This window comes from Lynx canadensis, chromosome A2, assembly GCF_007474595.2.
Source record: "Lynx canadensis isolate LIC74 chromosome A2, mLynCan4.pri.v2, whole genome shotgun sequence".
In the NCBI taxonomy this organism is placed as follows: domain Eukaryota; kingdom Metazoa; phylum Chordata; class Mammalia; order Carnivora; family Felidae; genus Lynx; species Lynx canadensis.
This window is the reverse complement of record NC_044304.2, coordinates 17,186,281-17,207,478: the sequence shown is the minus strand read 5'-3', so window position 1 is coordinate 17,207,478 and position 21,198 is coordinate 17,186,281. Positions and strand designations below refer to the sequence as shown.

General features: G+C 38.6%; 1 protein-coding gene across 18 annotated transcripts in view; it reads left to right on the top strand.

The window, feature by feature from the left end:
- MAP4 (microtubule associated protein 4) overlaps positions 1-21,198 on the top strand; it is a 195,412-nt gene that overhangs the window by 71,616 nt on the left and 102,598 nt on the right. For all 18 annotated transcript variants that reach the window (XM_030306563.2, XM_030306574.2, XM_030306557.2 and 15 more), the window contains one exon: positions 15,716-15,784. In XM_030306563.2, coding sequence (XP_030162423.1) covers positions 15,716-15,784 — 69 coding nt within the window. The remainder of the gene's footprint in view (positions 1-15,715; positions 15,785-21,198) is intronic.

The window sequence follows — 21,198 nt, the reverse complement described above, 5'->3', positions numbered from 1 at the left end:
ACATTGATTTGCAAATAGATAAAATCTCTCTCTCTCTCTCTCTCTTAAAAAAAAAAATTTCTGGGGCTCCTGGGTGGCTCAGTCAGTTAAGTGTCTGACTTCGGCTCAGGTCATGATATCACAGTTTGTGAGTTTGAGCCCTGCGTCGGGCTCTGTGCTGACAGCTCAGAGCCTGGAGTATGCTTTGGATTTTGTGTCTTCCTCTTTCTGTCCCTCCCCCACTGGCACTGTCTCTCAAAAAATGAATAAATGTTAAGAAAATAAAAATAAAAAATTTCTAATTTCCCTTGTGGATTCCATTTGAGCCATGGGTTATTTAGAAATATGTTAATTTCTCAATATTTGGAGATTTTCCTGATATCTCACAATAATTGATTTTTAGTTTAATTCTGTTGTGGTCAGAAGACATCCTTTGAAATTTCAGTTCATTTCAGTTTGTCATGGTTTGTTTTATGGTCCACAATACGACCTGTCATGGTCAGTGTTCTGTGAGCACTTGAAATAATATGATGCTGTTACTGTGTGGAGTACTCTTTTTATGCCAATTAAGTCTAGTTGGTTGATAGGGTTGTTTAGGTTTTCTGTATCTTTACTGACTTTATATCTACTTGTAATGATCTCTGAGAGGGAGAGATGTTGAGGTCTTCACAGAGTTTTATGGATTTGTTTCTTTTTCCCTTCTATTCTGCCAGTTTTTATCTCATGTATTTTGAAGATCTGTTGTCATGTGCACATACAGTGTAGTTGACATACAGGGTTATATTTGTTTCAAATGTACAGTATAGTGATTCAGCACTTCCATATATCCTTTGACTTTCAGAGCATTCTTTAATATTTAATAAAAATGGGTTTCTTGTAGATGGAATATAGATGGATCTTGCTTTTCTAGCTGGTCTGAAGATCTCTGTCTTTTCATTGGTATTTTAGACTATATTTAATGTTATTATTGGTATGGTTGGATTTAAATCTGTCATTTTGATAGTTGCTTTCTATTTCTTCTATCTGTTCTTCTGTTTTTCTATCTGCTTTTGGATTAATTGAATGTTTTTTATGATTGTGATTTTAATTTTTTTTTAATGTTTTTATTTATTTTTGAGACAGAGAGAGACAGCATGAGCAGGGGAGGGGCAGAGAGAGAGGGAGACACAGAATCTGAAGCAGGCTCCAGGCTCTGAGCTGTCAGCACAGAGCCTGACGTGGGGCTCGAACTCACGGACTGTGAGATCATGACCTGAGCTGAAGTCAGACGCTTAACCGACTAAGCCACCCCGGCTCCCCATGATTATGTTTTTAACTTCAATATTGGCTTATTATGTATATTCCTTTTAAAATTTCTTTTATTTTTGACATACTGTTTACAGTGTATATCTTCAACTTCTTCTAATTTGCCTTCCAGTAATATTGAACCATTTCATATATAGAGTAAAATTCCATGCAAAACAGTAAATGTCCAATTCCTCTTTCATTTTTTTCTTTTACTGTCATATACCTAATTTTACATACGTTAATAACGTACTTTGTTACTCTTTTTGCTGTAGATTGTCAGTTATTTTTTAGATTAAAAATATGGGAGGGGTGCCTGGGTGGCTCAGTCGGTTGAGTGTCCAACTTCAGCTCAGGTCACGATCTCACAGTCTGTGAGTTTGAGCCCCGCCTTGGGCTCTGTGCTGACAGCTCAGAGCTTGGATCCAGCTTCAGATTCTGTGTCTCCCTCTTTCTCTGCCCCTCCCCTGCTCATGCTCTGTGTCTCTTTGTCTCAAAAATAAATAAAAACATTAAAAAAATATATGGGAAATAACCTTTTATAGTTACTCTAATTTTTACCATTTGGGGCATTCTTTATTTCTTTGTATAGATCCAGATTTCTATCTAACACCACACTTCCTGAAAGAATTCCATTAACATTTCTTTTTAACACAGGTCTTTTAGCAGTGAATTATTTCAGCCTTGGTTTACGAAAAACCAGCCTTCAATTTTGGAAGATATCTTTCCAAGGTATCATATTCTTTGTGACTTCTTTCTTTTATTTAGGAAAGTTAGTCTTCCCGCTTGGATAGTTTCTGAGAAATCTTTTTTAATCTTGATTTTGTTCCCCTTTTTCCCCTCTGGCTGCCTTCAAGATTTTATCTTTATCTTTGTTTTTTAGCAGTTGGAATATGTTGTATTTAGGTGCTATCTTGGTATTTGTTCTGCTTGGGGTTCTCTGAGCTTGATCTGTGCTTTGATGTGGCTCATGAAGTTTGGAAATTTTTTGAGTATTTATCTTTTAAATTACTTTGCCTCATTCTTTCTCTTTTCTCCTGGGATTCCAATGACATTTTTCTTAGATTTTTGGGTATTGCCTCACAGCTCTTGGATGCTCTTGTTTTTTTTTTTTTTCTCCTTTGTTTTCTCTTTGTGTCTCATTTGAGTACTTTCTTTTGACCTATTTTCAACTTTCCTGATTCCCCCACCCCTCCCACTGGCCCTGGTTGCATTGAATCTCATGATGAGCCCTCAGTGGCATTTTTTTTTTTTTTTAGTTTATTTATTTTTAAGAGGAACAGAGACAGCACAAGCTGAGGAGGGGCAGAGAGAGAGAGAGAGAGAGAGAGAGAGAGAGAGAATGAGAATGAATCTGAATTTAGGAAGCCGTGAGATCATGACCTGAGCCGAAACCAAGAGTCGGACCCTTAACCGACTGAGCCACCCAGGAGCCCAATCAGTGGCATTCTTTAATTTCTTTCTGGTTATAATTTTTAGCATTTCTTTTTGACTCTTTCTTATAGTTTCTATGTCTCTGCTGAAGTTCCCCATATGTTCATGCATATTTCTATCTTTTCCACTGTAGACCTTAACAGTATTCATTATTATTTTAAATCTCTTGTCTGATAGTTGGGGTCATCTGGGTCAACATCTGGGTCATTTCTCAGTCTGATTGTTTTGTCTCTTGACAATGTTTTGTTTTGTTTTGTTTTATTTTATTTTATTTTATTTTTTTGTGTTTTTTATGTGTCTCTTAATTTTTGAGTGAATGCTGGACTTCACATGTAAAACTGTAGTCACTGAGAGAAAACAATCTTTATGCCTGGAAGTGGGCATGTCTCTTCTTTCACTAGGTAATTAATACACAGCACTGAGTCCATTTAGGATAGAGTTGAACTAGGTTTGGGTTTTGTTGTTACTATGATTATCTTCAGTGTATTACTGGCTTGAGATTCCTCCATTCCTTGTGTTTAGAGTGGGGAGTGGGGTGCTGAAAGGTTTTTCTCAGTGTTCTTGTTCCACTCTTAGCTTTTGGTGTCCCTGTGACACCTGCGCCCCGAAAGGCTGGAAGGCTGTTTCTCCATGCGCTTGCCCCTCCCAGAAAAGTCCTAGCCTGGAAGTAGACAGGACTGTTGATATCTCTGGTTTTGGTCCTCGTTCAGGTGTGATCCTGTGTGCATGGTTGAGTCTTTCTCAGTAATACCCTCTTACAGGTGGTAGGGTCTTCTCACGATATCCTGCAGGGTCTTGGGTAGGACTTACTGCTCTCCTAGGGGAAGAAGGTATCTTCTTCTTAACTCTAATTCTTTCCCCAGCTACAGTTTGTCTTAGCCCAGGCCCTGGGACTGACTGGGTTTGACACACTTCTTCCCCCAAGCAGCTCAGCTTTTGTTTGCATGGGGTAGAAGGGCAGGGTAAGATTGGGGGTGATGGTCAGGACTTTACACTAGTTAAGTGGTGGCTTTCTCCCAGGTCTGCAGAAGGAGACTCTCCCACTTCGTCTCCAGTCTTACCAGCATCTGGGCAACATCTGTGCAGATGTTTGAACTTCCCTTGTGTCTGTGGATGCTAGGGACCCTAGACTGTCATACAGCCTTTCACTTAGCCTTTAGCCTATCATTAAACTTTTTAGTTGAATTCTTACCTGCTTGTTAAACCCAGCATCTCTCCCTCATATGCTCCGACATAGGAGAGCCGGTGCTTACCTCCCTGTCTCCTTGAGGGCCATGTCTTCCTTTGGATTTCATTTTTTCTTTTCCTTTGGTTGTGCGTTGTTTCCACCTCCTGGGCCTCAGCTTAGGTGGGTGAACATCGTGATGTGGCAGCAGTAGATTTTCTTGTGCTTCTTCATCTTCGGTGACTTGACCTGTGTTTCATTAACCCTAGAAGAGGAAAGTTTTTTAGAAACTATTTTGCTTATAAAAATTAAATTTCCCCTAATATTTTTAATATATGAATTAAAATTAATTTTATTCATATTTTAGTCTGGAAATTGGTAACAGTGTTTACTCCGGGAAGAAGTAGCTGGCTAGAGTGTAGAGGTGGGAGGGAGCCTTATTTTTACTGTATATCCCTTTGGACCACTTGGGTTTTGTACACATATATTTATCAACCTGTTCAAAAAGAATAATACAAAGTTTATAATTACATTAGAACTAAATTATAAGTTTCTAATTTTATTTTTATACCACCTTGTATGTAGAAGATTTGGCTAAGAATAAGTGGGAAAAGGAGAGGTGGCTGTTGGGAGACCTTGAAGAAGAAAGGAAAAGAATTTCTTTATTTCGTCTTGTAGAAATCTGGGACAGTGAGTGAGTTCTCAGTGAATGGGGGCTTCTTTACTGTGAGTCTAACTTTTATAGATTATTCCTCTCATGGGTTTTGCCCAAATGATAGGTTGGGTTCATGTTTGTGTTTTGCTTGGAGAAAATTCTAAATAACATGTTTTTTTCTTCTGAATACTTCTTCAGAAGTGATGGAAGGGTCCTAGACTTCATTATCTTCATGTTTTACTATATATCCAACTTTAAGTTTGATTTTGTTATTGGGTGAGATTCATGAAGTTATCACTGGCGGTCCAGGTGTGATTACCAGCAGGCTTACTTAGGCCAGTCAGTGGAAAGTTATCAACCAGTTTCCTGCGTCTAGAATAGAAAGGGCAGTTGAATAGGTTACAACATGTAATGGAATTCTTTGGACAGTGGTGTTTTTATTTCTTTTAATTCTCACATGCCTACCCTAATTGCCCACGACTTAAAAATGGGGGGTAAGCAACCAGGCTACCTTTATGACACTTAACACAGAGTAGGAAAAGTTGCCTTTTTTCTCCCGACATACATTTCCTGCCCCAGACCTGGAAACAGTAAGTTCTCAGAGCCTCCCTCCCCTTCACAACGTGGGTGGGTGCTAGGGGTGCTTGTTGCCACTGGATTTTTCATTGGTTTAGGCCTTTTTTGTGGATATACTGTAATCTTTTCTCTTTTCCATTTTACCGCTATTCAGTTTTGTTTCCATGAATATTTTTTTCTTCTTCTTATTACCCCATAAAACATCTAAAGAGCCAAATACCTGGAAATAAAACTGGTGTCATATTACTTCTGAAATGCCTGTCACCTTGCAAAACAGTTCTCAAAATACTTTTTCAGGATTTATGTATTACTTGTTTTTTTCTTCTTCAGAAATGTTATCCACTTAATCATTGCTCATTATCACCTCTGTATGGCTCTATTTTCTAGGCCAGGGAAACAAAAGACAGCTTTCTTTTACACGTGAATAACAAAACAATAATATTTCTGTGACTTTTGTTCATTCACAACATTGTCATAGATGTTTGAAAGAGCATCTAGCACATTGTTGATGCTTAGACACAAATAATTGGCAAATCTGTGCACAAGTCACTTAAGTTTTCTGTACTCTGTGCTTAATTGTACTTGTGAGATTGAGAGAATTCTAGGAGGTTTTGGGGGCTAAGAATTTTTTCTATTAAATGTTCTAACGTAGGACAGTGGTTTTCAAAGTGTGGTCCTTGGACCAGAAGTGATCCCATCATTTGGGAGCTTGTTAAGGTACAATTCTCAGGCCCACCCACCTGGAATCAGAAACTTTGGGTATGGAGCTCAGCAATCTGTGTTTTAACAGGCCCTTGCAGGTAACTTTGATGCACCCAAGATTGAGAAACATTGATCCAGGAGGGAGGGCCTAAGCCAAGTCCTGGAAAGAATGATAACTAGATACTGCAGATTCTTGTTTAGCTGACGGGCCTTCTCTTGCAGAGCCTCGCAACCAGCTTTATTGGCCACCAGAGGGCGATGTTGGAACAGGCCTGACTTTTGCGCTAGAAGGTGCCCTTGTGCCGAGATCATGCAAAATCTCCCCCCCCCCCCCCCCCCCCCCTTTTTGCCCAAAGCCGACTCACCGTGGCTGTCTTCCTCACAGCACACATGCCCTCTCAGGGTCTTGCCACTTCCCTTCTCTGCCTGATTTGCCAGCTGTGGGACTCTAAAATCACTTGTGAGAGAAGAGATTTAAAAACAAACAAGAAAACCCCAAAACACAAAAATAAACCCAGTGAATTTGAATGTCCTTATTTCTCAGGGCGCGTGATTATTTAAAAATTGTGTTGTTTTCAGTGCAATAGGTGTTTAGCTGAGAAAGATTTCATTTCATGAAATGGATGTTCCTCTGAGGGAATTAGTGAAAGAAGGCAGTGTAGCATCTTTTGAATTAGGATTTACCCAGTAATGCACAGTGAACCTCTTTCTTACTCTAAAGCCTACTTATTTATTTATTTTTAAAATATTTATTTATTTTTGAGAGAGAGAGAGAGAGCATGAGCAGGGAAGGGGCAGCGAGAGAGAGGGAGACACAGAATCTGAAGCAGGTTCCAGGCTCGAGCTGTCAGCAAAGAGCCCGACGGGGGGCTTAAACTCACAAACTGCGAGATCACGACCTGAGCCGTACTCAGACGCCCAACTGACTGAGCGACCCAAGTGCCCCAAAGCCTACTTATTTTTATGTTGTAATGTTTTTCTTCCTCCCTCCCTATGTTTCCTTCCTTCCTTCCTTCCTTCCTTCCTTCCTTCCTTCCTTCCTTCCTTCCTCCCTCCCTCCCTCCCTCCCTCCCTCCCTCCCTCCCTCTCTCCTTGGCTTGGATTCTTTTTAGACTGTTAGGTGTTATGTGTATGGTAGAATCTCAGTCTCTCTTTTATTTTCTTCTAACCTCCTTATTTTGCTTTTTTTTTTATTCTGGTAAGTTTCTTATTTCTTAGATGCACAATTATTAGTCTACTAATGTCACTTAAGCTAGATTTTTATATTTTTATGTTCTACCAAGGTTACTTTATAGTTTAGTGATCAGTCTGCAGTTAATCTACAGTTAGTGTACAGATTGATCAACTATAGATGATCATTGTTAATAACAATGGAAATAATAACATTTGTTAACATTTACATAACACTGTATAGTTGGCACAATACTTCCTCCAGTATTAGTAGATTTCGTCTTCTTGATAACCATGGGAGATAGATATTATCACATTTTTCAGGGGAGGCTGCTAAGGCTTAGAAAGCACAAGGGAGTTGGATTTGATCATTTGGTTAATAGTGACAGACCACAGCTGAACTCAGATCTTCTGATTTTCAACCTCATGTTCTTTCTATGAAACCACACCATCTTCACAGATGCATACTCTCTGCTTAATTTAATGTCTTATAGATGCTATTTTTCAAAACTAAACATTTACTTATTTAACTCAAAGACAAAATTATTAGACATATAAATATTATTTTCAGGAACTATAAATGAGTCTTACTTCATTTGTATAAAGAGCTTGAACTTTGAACCTGAGGACTCTGCTACTAATTCATATGAATTTGTAAAGTTTTCCACTTTCTTAGGTGACTGTTTCACATCATCTCCTTTCTGTTCAAACCTCCAGCACCTGCCCTCCTGTTCATATTCTCAGCCAATGACTTTTACAACAAAGGATCAATAGACTCAGTCAGAAGAGAACTTCTGCACAGTCCCCCTGCTGCAGGTCCTCACCTACCTCCCCCCTCTGCCCTTTCCTCTGCTCTTCCTCTTGTTATGGGCGAACTGCTTTCACTTAGGGCACTGCTAGAGCCATTTTCTCTTCTGTTGCCTACATCATCAGTTTCTCTGTTTCAACTGGGTCATTCATCAGCATCAAATAGACCATAATTTTTAACTTCCTTAAAAAAAAATCCTATCTCAGGGGCTCCTGGGTGGCTCACTCAGTTGAGTGTCCAACTTCAGCTCAGGTCATGATCTCACTGTTTATGAGTTAGAACCCTGCATCAGGCTGTGCACTGACAGTGTTGAGCCTGCTAGAGATTCTCTCTCTCTCTCTCTCTCTCTCTCTCTCTCTCTGCTCTTCCCCAGCTCATGCTTTCTCTCTCTCTCAAAATAAATAAATATACTTAAAAAAAAAAAAGTCCTTTCTCAACCCCATGCCCATCTCATTTACTTCTTTTTTTCCCTGTTCCTTTGAAAAAGATGTATCTACTACCTGTCTCCTTCTTTCTTGAACCCCTTCCCATCCTACAGTAGCCCATGCCATGCCACCCAAACCGCTCCTTTTACATTGCCAAGGATGAATCCCGGATAACCCCAAGGGTTTTAGCATGATTGACTAAAAAATGAATTGCCATCATCTGAGATTGGGAAAGCTCTAGAAAGAGTATTTTGAGGGGCACCTGGGTGGCTCAATCAGTTATGTGTCCAGCTCTAGATTTCGGCTCAGGTCATGATCTCATAGTTGTGAGATCAAGCCCAGTGATGGTCTCCTGTCCAGCGTGAAGCCTGCTTAAGAGTCTCTCTCTCTTTTTCCAAAGAAAAAGAAAAAAAAAAGGTAGATTTTTAGAGGAATATAAGAAATTTAAGTCGAGAGTTGCTGAGCGTGAGTTACATGATAGTAGAGAAGATACCCAAATGGAGAAGAGCAATAGACAGCTAGATAAGAGTCTGGAGTTCAGAGGAGAGTTCTGGGCTCGGGATACCAATCTGGAGGTTGTTGATATTTAAAGCTCTGGCTAAAGGAGGTAGTTGTAAAGCATGTCATTTTCAGAATGTTTTACTTTTGCCACATAAAAATAAGTTATGCTGCTCTTTTCAATGCATCCAAATGCTCCTAAATATATAGCATTTTGATTCTCCTCATCATGTATTTTAAAAATGTATGAGCAAGCTGTTCATTATCATTGGAAATGTAAATCCTTCTTTCGATTCCTTGAACTCTTATTTCTAGTCCATGTCTGTCATAGACTTTTATCTTAGAGTAATACATTTTTATACTGATAGGTTTTTCTTGATTGTTATTGTGTTTTTGTAACAAAATATGTATGTAAGCTTAAATTTTAATTTAAAAAGTTCCTGTAACCATAAGGCTTTAAATATTAACTTGATCCAGAAGAAAAGTTATTATCACAGTTACTAGTAGTAGTACACAGTTGATCGCATGTGTCATGATTTTTGGTAAATCGTTACTAACCATAAAAGTTGAATTTGGTTGGAAATGTTTTTGGGGGGTCTAATATTTTTCTCAATTAGGTCATGAATCTTTGGATAATTATTTTTTGCTAGGATGAAAGAGGGTGTAGTAATTTCTATTCCTATTGGTTTTTGTTTTTGTTTTTAGTTAGCTTCATGCCAGTTCAGAGCCCACCGCAGGGCTTGAACTCTTGACCCTGAGATCAGTCAGGTGCGTAACCTACTGAGCCACCCAGGCGCCCCTCTCTTCCTATTTTAATAGATTTTAAAGTGAAAAAACTTTATTCACATGGCTAAGTGTGTGGGAATAGAAGTCTCTACGGAAATGTCCTCAATTCTTTGAGTTATATGTTAAGGATTCTGTAAGTCATTATTATTAGAAATTATTTTCAATGTCGTATCAGAAGGCAACTACATTAAAACTTCTTTAAAGTTTGATGAAAGCAAAGAATTGGAAACTACCTAACCTGGAAGATGATTTGTTACTCAGTCATGAGAGAATTTACTTTTCAGGGGCTTGCTTTTGTTTCATGGATGTGTGATATTTTCTTTATACCTTCTGAGGGAAATGAGGTAGTTTTTAAAAAAAGTCTCCTGTTTGCGGGGCACCTGGGTGGCTCAGTCGGTTAAGCATCCGACTTCAGCTCAGGTCATGATCTCACAGTTTGTGGTTTTGAGCCCCATGTTGGGCTTTGTGCTGACAGCTCAGAGCCTGGAGCCTGCTTCAGATTCTGTGTCTCCTTCTCTCTGCCCCTCCCCAACTTGTGCTCTTATCTCTGTCCCTCAAAAATAAATAAATGTTAAAAAAAAAAAAGTCTCTTATTTGCTGTATCAACATTGCTTCCCTGAGTGATGTTTATTCTCTTTGAATGCGATGATGCCTTATTCTTTTGGTGATAGTTTCCCTCAGGTATGTGGCATTACTGTCTATTTGAGATTCCTCATGACTTTTTTTTTTTTACCACCTGCCTCTGACAGGGATATAGCTGTGCTGCCAGGTGGAGTGTGAGGGCTCCCCATTCGTTCTGGAGGTTGGCACAAGGCTGACTGTTGTTAGGTGAGGGAAGGAAAGTATGGGGGAAATGGGGACTGGCCTGGTAGCTTTTAATGGCGCTCCCATCATGCCTGCTGTCCGAGTGCAGAAGACCTTGCAGTCCTGCTTTCCTGGGCCGCCTTTGGCCTGTGGTTTCTCCTTCAGTGTGATCCCATTTGCTTCAGCTTCTTGGATATTCCTTGTAATTTCTGGTCCACTGAATGGTAACCTTCTTGATTTCTAGGTCTTTTCTTACTTTATTCTTTTGAGCCATCTTTCCTGCCATGTTTAAGTATTTGTGGTAGTATGTTGAGGATGACCTATGAACTTCAGTTGGCTCTCTCTATCCATTCTCTTTTTTAATTTTAAATATGTAATTTTATTTTTTACCAAAATGGGATTGTATTGTACAAAATAATTTTGTGTAGTACAAAATAATTTTATTATTTTGCACATGTAGATTGCTAATTTACAAGTATGTTAATAAATATACTTCTACAACTTCGTTTTTAATGGTTAAATAGTGTTCTATTATAGAATTCTGTAACTATTAGCTACTTAAAATTTTTTATTTTTTAATTTACATGCAAGTTAGTTAGCGTATTGTGCAATAATGATTTCAGGAGTAGAGTCCAGTGATTCATCTCCAGTCTATAACACCCAGTGCTCATCCCAACAAGTGTCTTCCTTAATGCTCCTTGCCCATTTAGCCCATCTCCCCCACCCACAACCCCATCAGCAACCCTCTGTTTGTTCTCCATATTTAAGAGTCTCTTATGTTTTGTCCCCCTCCCTGTTTGCTTCCCTTCCCTTATGTTCATCTGTTTAGTACCTTAAAGTCCTCATATGAGTGAAGTCATATATTTTTCTCTAATTTTGCTTAGCATAATACACTCTAGTTCTGTCTACATTGTTGAAAATGGCAAGATTTCATTCTTTTTGATTGCTGAGTAATAATGCTCCATTGTGTGTATGTATGTATGTGTGTGTGCGTGTGTGTGTGTGTATGTGTGTACACACAAACCACATCTTTATCCATTCATCTGTTGATGGACGTTTGGGCTCTTTTCCATACTTTGGCTATTTTTGATAGCGCTGCTATGGGCATTGGGGTGCATGTGCCCCTTTGAAACAGCACACCTGTGTCCTTTAGTTAATTACCTAGTAGTTAGTAGTGCAATTACTGGGTCATAGAGTAGTTCTGTTTTTAACTTTTTGAGGAATCTCTGTACTGTTTTCCAGAGTGGCTGCACCAGTTTATATTCCCACCAATAGTGCAAAAGAGATCCTCTTTCTCTGCATCCTCACGAACATTTGTTGTTGCCTGAGTTAATTTTAGCCATTCTGACAGGTGTGGGGTGCCATCTCATTGTGGTTTTGATTTGTATTTCCCTGATGATGAGTGATGTTGAGCATTTTTTCCTGTATTGGTTGGCCATCTGGATGTCTTCTTTGGAGAAGTGTCTGTTCATGTCTTTTGCCCATTTCTTCACTGGGTAAGAAATGTTTTTTGGGTGTTGAGTTTGATAAGTTCCTTATGGATTTTTGGATACTAACCCTTTATCTGATGTGTCATTTGCAAATATCTTCTCCCATTGTGTTGGTTTCCTTTTACTTTTGCTGATTGTTTCCTTTGCTGTACAGAAGCTTTTTATCTTGATGAGGTCCCAGTAGTTCATTTTTGCTTTTATTTCCCTTTCGTCTGGAGACATGTTGAGTAAGAAGTTGCTGCAGCTAAGGTCAAAGAGGTTTTTAAAACGTCTGCTTTCTCCTCGAGGATTTTGATGGCTTCCTGTCTTACATTTAGGTCTTTCATCGATTTTGTGTATTTTTGTGTATAGTGTAAGAAAGTGGGTCCAGATTCATTTTTCTACATATTGCTGTCCAGTTTTCCCAGCATCATTTGCTGAAGAGACTGTCTTTATTCTATTGGATATTCTTTCCTGGTTTGTCAAAAATTAGTTGGCCATACATTTGTGGGTCCATTTCTGGGCTCTCTGTTCTGGTCCATTGTCTATCCATTCTTTAAATGTCTATTGATTATTTTTTAAAAAGGTATAGTATTATTATTAGTAGTAGTATTACTATTTTATTAGGTAAACTGTATGCCTAATGTGGGGCTTACTTATGACTTTGAGATCAAGAGTTGCACACTCTACCAAGTGAGCCAGTCAGGCATCCCTACTCTTAAATTCTTTAATGTGCTCTGGGGCGCCAGGGTAGCTCATTCAGTTAAGTGTCCAACTCTTTGATTTTGGCTCAGGTCATGATCTCGTGGTTGGTGGATTCCAGCCCTGCATCAGGCTCCATGCTGGCTGTGCAGAACCTGCTTGGGATTCTTTCTCTCTCCCTCTCTCTCTGCCCCTCTATGCGCCTCTCTCTCTCTCTCTCTCTCTCTCTCTCTCTCAAAGTAAATAAACTTAAAATTTTTTTAAAGTATTATAAAATTCTTTAATGTGCTCAATTAAAACAGGACTTTGTGTCTGTTTAAGTCTTCCTTTTTTTCCTTATCTCTGGTTCCCCATCAGTGGTGTTTGGATATATTCTTTCATAATTTTTCTGATTATTTGTGTGCGCGTGTGTGTTATAATGCTATTATGCCATATTTGCTTTTCTTTTTTTCTTTTAAGTAGGCTTCATGCCCGTGATGATGCCCAATGTGGGGCTTGAACTCATGACTTCGAGTTCAAGACCTAAGCTGAGATCAAGAGTCGGATGCTTAACTGACTGAGCCACCCAGGCAACCCTGGTTTAATTTTTTTCTTAATATGGTCTGGCATTTTCCCATATCAGTACATGAAGAGTTACCTCATTTCTTTTAAAATTGCATATTATTTCATAATTTAGTGAATCTGTCAGTGGGCATTTGTAACTTTTTAAACAATGCCACAGTCAACATCTCATTAACATTCATATTTGTGCACTTTTATGTCTTTCTCTGAACTATGTACCTAAAATGGATTGTTGAGTTAAACAAGTATATCAAAATTTGATAGACTGCCAAGTTGTCTCATAAAAGGTTGTTCCGATTTATATTCGTTGAGTGGTGTATGAGATTACCTGTTTTCTTACACTGTGCCAACACTGGCTATTAAATTGTAAAAAGATTTTATCACTCTCATGACCAGAAGATGGTATTTTTTATAATTTGCATTTTCCTATAATCTGCATTTTATTTTATTTTTTACAATCTGTATTTTAAAATGAGGCAGATTTTTTAAAATATGTGTTCTTTCTTGAGCTAAGAAGAATAAATTTTATAAATGTACTTTGTGAGGGTAAAAGGAAATTTATGCTAAACATGTTCTATCCCATATTTGGCATAAATGTGGGATAGAACATAGTTGGTATCTCTCCGGATAAGTAAAACAGTATATAAAGCCCTAGTATGGTACCTAATGCATGGTGGATATTCAATAAAAGTCTGTTCTCTTTCATTCCTTTATTTTCTCTTTCCTCCAGTTAATTGATAATCTCTTTTTGGTCTGCCTTGTTCTTTAGGTTTTCTGTAGTTGTTCCTCTGTTCCTCTGTTATCTGAGATAACAGAATGAAAGATATTTTCAATGAGTTTATGTGAAAGATTTCTGCCTTGGATCTGTGGGAGTCAGAAGGTTGGACAGTACAGTTTCTTGTCTTTCAGAGTAAAATCTTGCATTTTATATTTTTGTAGCATACATTCCAGATTTTTACTTGTTTTATGAAAAATATCTCTAGGGGCACCTGGGTGGCTCAGTCGGTTGGGCGTCCGGCTTTGGCTCAGGTCACCATCCTGTGGTTCACGAGTTCGAGCCCCGTGTCGGGTTCTGTGCTGACAGCTTGGAGCCTGGAGCCTGCTTCAGGTTCTGTCTCTCTCTCTCTCTCTCTCTCTCTCTGTCTCTGTCTCTCTCTCTTCCTCCCTCTGCTCGCACTCTGTCTCTCTCTCTCTCTCTCCCCAAAATAAATAAAGATTAAAAAAAAAAAGAAAAAAAAAAGACAGATATCTCTGTTAAGTTCTTGAGAGGGACTCATGGGAAGCTCTTGGGTTGGCAAGCTGACCGCAGAGCTAGATGGGTTGCTGAAGTGTTAGATGTGGTCAAAGCCTTTAAGAAAAGGTTGTACATCCTTATATTCGTCTATGTAGTAACGCAATTTCATCCATGATATAGTAGAGCAAAGAAACTAGAATAACCAAAACAATTTTGGAAAAGACCCACTATAGAGGACTCACATGACCTTTTTGAAATACTGTACAGATTCAGTAATCAAGACAGTGTAGTATTGGAAAAATGGATAGACTTATAGGCCGGTGGAATAGAAGAGAGTCCAGAAATAGATCCACACATAGTATATGTAATTTTACTACAAAAATGCAATGGCAGTTCAGGGAATAAGGATAGTCTGTTCAACAAGTTATACAGGAATAATTAGATGTCCATAGGCAAAAAATACAGATCTAGACCTGTAGCTACTCTATATACAAAATTTATCATGTATCATTGGCCTTAATATGGAGCCTAAATTTGAAAACTAGAAGAGTTCTAGAGGAAAACGTAGGAGAAAATCCTGTGGCCTTGAGTTAGATAAAGATTTCTTAGATACCTCACTGAAAATATAAGAAAGTATGAGGGAAAAATGAAAAATTGAATTCATCAAAATTTAAAGCAAAAGACACAGTTAAGACAATGAAAATACGGGTAAGACACAGTTTGCAAAGCAAAAGACACAGTTAAGAGAATGAAAATTCAAGTTATAGACTGGGATAAAATATTTGCAGAATTCATCTGATAAAGGGTTGGTACTTAGAATGTATAAAGAATCCTCAAAACTAATAATAAGAAAACAACCCAAAGAAAAGTGGTCAAAAAATTTGACCATTCAATTCACTAAAGAAAGGGATGGCAAATAAACATGAAAAGATGCTCAATGTCTTTAGTTATTAGGGAATGTGACACAACTATACTCTATCAGAATAAGTAAGATTAAAAAAAAAGTTCTCTGCTTCCAGTAGTGCTACTGGTGACTGTGTAATCCTCACCCTCAGGAGCAACGATGATGCCCTGGACTCTTTGTGTGGGAGTTCCAAATGGCCCTGTGCCCTTGGAGCACTGGATTTGAATCACAGATACAGAATCTGTGGTGCTTAATAGTGGTCCTAATTGAATACAATGGTAATCTTTGACAATTTACAGAACAGAAAGGATTTCAGTTTGCTTATTAGGAAAGGCTCTTCTATAGTGTAGAGTCTGGGTCCCGTAAAAATGAATGACTCCGTTGTGTTCTATATTTCTGGGTTTTCTTTTATTGGATCTTTAAATTTTGGACATATATTTATCTGCTTTAAGCTCATGCTATGAAGAGTGACAAAATTCTACCTAGTTAGGTAGTGTGGAGTGTGTTTTTCATACTGCTGTCTGTCACAGCGGCTAATTATTCTTTGTGGTTGTTGCAGGTACGCCATCCTCTAAAGCAACAGGGCTAGCCAACGGTGATCATGGAATGGAAGGGAATGATACTGCGGGTAAGTGGTTCCCCGGATTCCCCAAATGTGGAGGTGAAACAGTCACAGTAAACACCTTGATGAGCTTCTTTGAGGAAGACTGTTAGGGAGGCATGTGAATTATCTCTAAGGGTTTTGTTGTTCTTGTTGGATGTACTCAAATCCAGGGCATCTGCCACATAACATCTCTAACAACAGAAGAAAGAGTGGTATTGAATATTTGTTGTAGTTGTGCCACACAAGAGCTGGATCAATCTTAAAACTATGATTATAGATGCAAACTAATCATCATCAAAATATGTTATATTGGAGGCCTTTGGCCACTACAGCTCTTTACACAGGCTTTTCCCCACTGCACTTAGCTTGCTTGCCATGACTTAATGTTAGGAAATCTGTGAGCCACAAATTAAAAGTTCTTTCCTTTCTATTTTGCCCTCGGTCTTTTTCTCCCCGCCCACCCCCCCCCCCCAACTGTTACTTTTGAAATCTGTCTCTAACTTTAGCTCCAGCCTATTAATTACTAAGGCTTTGATATTCTGTCAGCTGGCACTGAGTTCCTATGGGTTTCCACCTCATAAGTAGCACCAGCTGTCTGACCCCAGAGCAGAATTCTCGAAGAAGTAGCAGGATCCGTAGGGATGTACTGTGCAAACCTTCTCTTAGGTAGCCATTATGAGAGTCATGTTGTATTTTTATAAATAATTGCACTTTGCAGTTGTAATCAGGCTGACACTGTTGACCCAAATGAATAGACTTCTAATGGTCAAGCAAACTGTTCTTTGCAACAGAGCGTGCCCTTAACTGGGGCATAACATTCGATTCACATTGCTGCATTGGAGGTAAGCACTAGACACATACTGTGTCTGTGTTTCCCTTGTACGCATACCTCAGCCTTGAGAAGACTTTTCTTGAGCCGCCATACGATTTCTGTTTGTAAGGCTTCCAGAAAGCCTCCTCTTAGCAACAGCAATTATTCCAGGATTTATTTTTTATTCTGTGACCTTTCAAAATGTCCTCTCTATCTTTGTACCTCAGATTTATTGATGGCTGGTTTCCATTTGTTGTGAATGTTAGTTTTACCCACTGACATTAACATCCTTATTAGCAGCTCATTAACTTAGAAACTCTTTACTTTAAAAGCTAAAAACAACCAGAAGTGACACCTTATCTTCCAGTTTTGTGAACAGAAATTTTTGTATTTATTTGATAACCTTTGTTGTATTATTGACTGTTTCTGTGCCTGCTTTGAAAGCAGAGTCATCTATGTAGTATAGTTTTAAGGAAACACTTATGGAAATATACCTGTGATTAAAGGAGAAGCTTGAACATGAACTTTTAAAAAAATGTGTAAGTTCAGCTTTCTTTAACAAAGAGGCAGTGCCAGGGGAAGAAAAGGCTTGGAGGGGATTGATTTGATTAGCCAGTTGAAGGAGTGGATGCCATTTTCATCCAGAGAGGAAACAATTATCAAAACTAGAGTAGATTTCTTCCCCAGCAAGATGTCAAGTATGACCAGAAGAGACCCAAACTTTGGGTAGCAATTGCTTCTGATTGCCAACTCTTACTAGCACGGAAAAAATTGAACAGGAAAAACATGCAGCCTGGCCCTTACTGTTTCAAGACTTTTAGTTACCTGGTGGCAGAAAAGAACCCAGGGATTTATGAATTGCCCACTGACATGATGGCAGCCGGTAGAGTATGGTTTGCATACCTGGGAAGATGTGTGTGTTCTGAATTTGACCTTTTGAAAATATGCATGTTACACTGGGGGGTGGGAATGAGTAGGGAGGGGACAAAGAGTGCATGTTTTTGGAGCATGATGTGACCTCATTCTGATTTGGCCATTACTAACTAGAGCACATAGCTCAGTGCCATTTTGAAAAACTCCCATTTCTGTTTTATTCAGGATGTTGTCTCTAGTCCTAAGAGCAGACCAGCTCCGCTGATAGCATATAAAGGGTGTATGAGCATCTTGCTATGTTGAACTTGCTGTTTACTAATGACCTGTGCTTTTCTGCCCTTTCCTTCCCCTTCCTACTTCTTCCTCCCTTTCTATTTTTCTCCTCCTAGAAGCCTAGCGTGTCTCTCCACACTGGGGCTGCTGCAACACCAGACCAGTGATCTTTCCTAAGCACCGTTACACTTCTAAAACCTGCAGCATTTTGCAGAGCTTTGCTTTTCCTTCCTGGACACGATGTAGAAGAAGCAGAGGGTAGTTCTTCGGGGCCTTTTCTGCTGCTGCCTGAGCAAACCACCTGCTTCCTCTTGTGCTCTGCAGGGCTTGATGGAACCTCCTTTCCCTTTGTGAGCACAGAGTACAAGATGAATCCTTGGGCATCTAATGTCTTTTATTTCTTGTTCTTTTTGAAAACTCATTTTATCATTTCATTCAAATCTCACATTTTTCTTTTTTTTTAAACATTTTGAGTTGGCCTTTTCCATGTGTTTTTTTCAGCTCTTCAGAATGAATCAGGATATTGTAACACCAAATGAGAACGTGTGCTTTCATAAAGGGATTGAGTCCACCAGTACTGCAGTGACCCTCCCTTTTCCTCTCCCTCCCCTCTCCCTCTGTGAGCTTGCTTTTAGGGAAGGGCAGTCTTTCAGGCTTACCTCTAATTCTCTCCACCTTACTAAAATCTGAATAACGATAGCTATTTTAATTTAGAGTAGCTCTGACTAAACTTTGAAAAGTACTTCCTCAAATTAAATCATCTTTTGTTATTTGTAAGTTGGGCTGAAATTGTTTTTATTATGAAATGATGGTTTATTTGTCTAGAGGCTTAGATTCTCTTGAAAATCTGACAACCTTTTATTGTGTATGAAATTTTATAACCAAAGTTACTTTCATAACATGATCATGAACTATCAAAATAAGAATTGAGAAGTTTAAGAAAGTGGAATCCTGTATAGACTACTGGGATGTTGATACAGAAACAACTTTTTCTGTAAAAATATGAGAATGAAAGTATATCGCAATTCACTGAACAACTACAACCAACTTATCAGGTTTCTAATGACATGGTTTTCAGATTGGATGCAAACTCTGTTCAGGTAGTGTTTTGAATCCCTTTGGTCTCTGGAGAAGCCTTTTTGCAGCATTCCAGGGGGACTGGTGGATCACGTGGGAAGACCTTTACAAATTAGCGTTTATACTCAGTGCGTTCTGAGGATTGTCCCAATGAGACTTTTTTTTTTCCTTTTTAAGTTTATTTTACTTATTTTGAGAGAGAGGGAGAGGGAGAGAATCCCAAACAGGCTCTGCACTGCCAGCACAGAGCCCAGTGGGACTTTCTTAAACTTGTTCCTCGTTTTCCCACACTAATAGCTAAAAAATCTAGAAGAACTATTTGGGAAAAGTACTGTGGAGCTTTTCAGATAATAACCTTTGATTGGATTTTTAGCAGAGAGGTTTTTAGAGAATATAATACCTGGGCCATGGTTTGAAATCGTAGAGGAGTTCTGGCTTAAGAACCAGAATGTGAAACACTCCAGGTTTCTGTCCTCTAATTGATTATGCAGGTTGTCACAGTCAACCAAATTATTGATTGTTTTGGATTAAGATAAATAATTGGCACTAGATTCTAGGTAGGTTTTGAGATGTACGTTATTTTAGATCCTCTGACACAAAACTACTTTTGAGATGGAAAAACCAGAATATTATGAAAGTTTAAACCGAGTCCCTGCAATGACTTCTGGAATTCAGGAAGCATTCCCTCTTCTGCTCACAAGCAGGAGCTTGCTCCTCTGCCAGGAATTCCTTCTGTGAGTTCTTGGAGAAAAGACACTTAGAGGAAGTACATTTGAGGGAAGTTGCTTATGCTTACCTCTGAAGCAGTTGATAAAATATAAAACTCTTAACTGTAGGAGAGCACCCATCAGATAAAACCTAGCACTTGCCCTTTGGTGTGCATTTAGTTTTCAGTATGTGTTTTGGTTTTCTGTGTTTGTTTTGGTTTTGGTTTTTTGGCTAGGAACTTTGCAAAACTGGCAGTGCTAACTTTTAAGGATCAACTTTGACCTTTTCCTAACTGTTCTAACCAGTCTCTACAGCTTGTGCAAGTGACAGGTGGCTGGAGAAGCCCAGGGCCACCCTACTGTGGCAGTGGTTGAAGGGACACACTCACACTCCATTGCTGACACTGATTTATTCCATTTTGGTTTCCATTTTGCTTTTTTTGTTTGACTCTTTTTCCCCAAATATGTTTTTTTATTTATGGAATTGAAAATTTCCACTAATGACAGCTAAAATTCCATGTACATTGTTAGCTCTGTTTCTCTTGGATGTTTCATGTTGCTTCAGTGTAGCTTTGTACAAAGTAGCCAGTTCTGTAAGGATATGCTGTGTTGTCATCATGGGCGTACCTGAGTGTGAGGTTACCAGACTGGTCAGGTTGTTCTATTGAAATATGTTTCTTATTTGTAATCTTTCTCTCTCTTTCTCTCTCTCTCTCTTTTTTTTCTTCTTTCGCCCAATGTTGAAGATGTAGAACTTTGTTTATAAATAACATTTTATATAACCTCATTCATGCACCTGAGTTTATACTTTTTGTGACTTTAGACTATAACAGTTTGTATTTGGGGACATTTTAATGTGATCATTGTGCTAATAAATAAATTACACTAATAAACATCTTACATTAACACCTTACAGACTGGATTTGGTTGGAGTCTTAATTACTGAAGTATGATGTGACTAAGACATGAGTTTGGCAAATAAAGACTTGAGGAGTGAATTCTCAGTCTAAGCTTCTGATCCCATCCATAATAATTTCATAGTTGTATGGGCATTTTACTCTTTGCCAGACATTTTCATTTTCACTTACGTATCTTTGATTCTCAGAATAACTCCTTTTCATCCAGAATCTGTATTAGGTAAGCCCAAATGACTGATATTTTATGGTATCTGGTGAGAAAAACAGTTGGCAGAGTGGCAACATGCAGTTAATCCAAAAGAGTTACATGGCATATCAATTATTGTTCAATACCTTCTAAGACTACATGTGTGTGCTTAGTTTAGTCCAGTTAAAATTCAGGTTCACAGTCTTCCTAAAATGCCTTCTGAATTATCATTTGAAACTGTTACATTCAATGACATTTTAATTTTGTAACTTTATTATTTGATGATCTCTAGTATGCTGCTTCTGGGAAGAAGTCAACAGAATGCCCAATTCCCTACCCATTTCTGGGTTACTGTTTCTTTACAGTAGGTAGATTTGCAAATGCAATATGTTGACTGAACTAAGACATTGAAAAGATTCTATGCCAAAGGTAATTTGCATGGTATAAAGAACATTTTTCAGCTTGGCACATTGTTTACTAAGAAAGTTCAATTTAATGTCCTTAGGTTTCCCTGTGTGTGTGTGTGTGTGTGTGTGTGTGTGTGTGAGAGAGAGAGAGAGAGAGAGAGAGAGAGAGAGAGAGAGCACCTACAT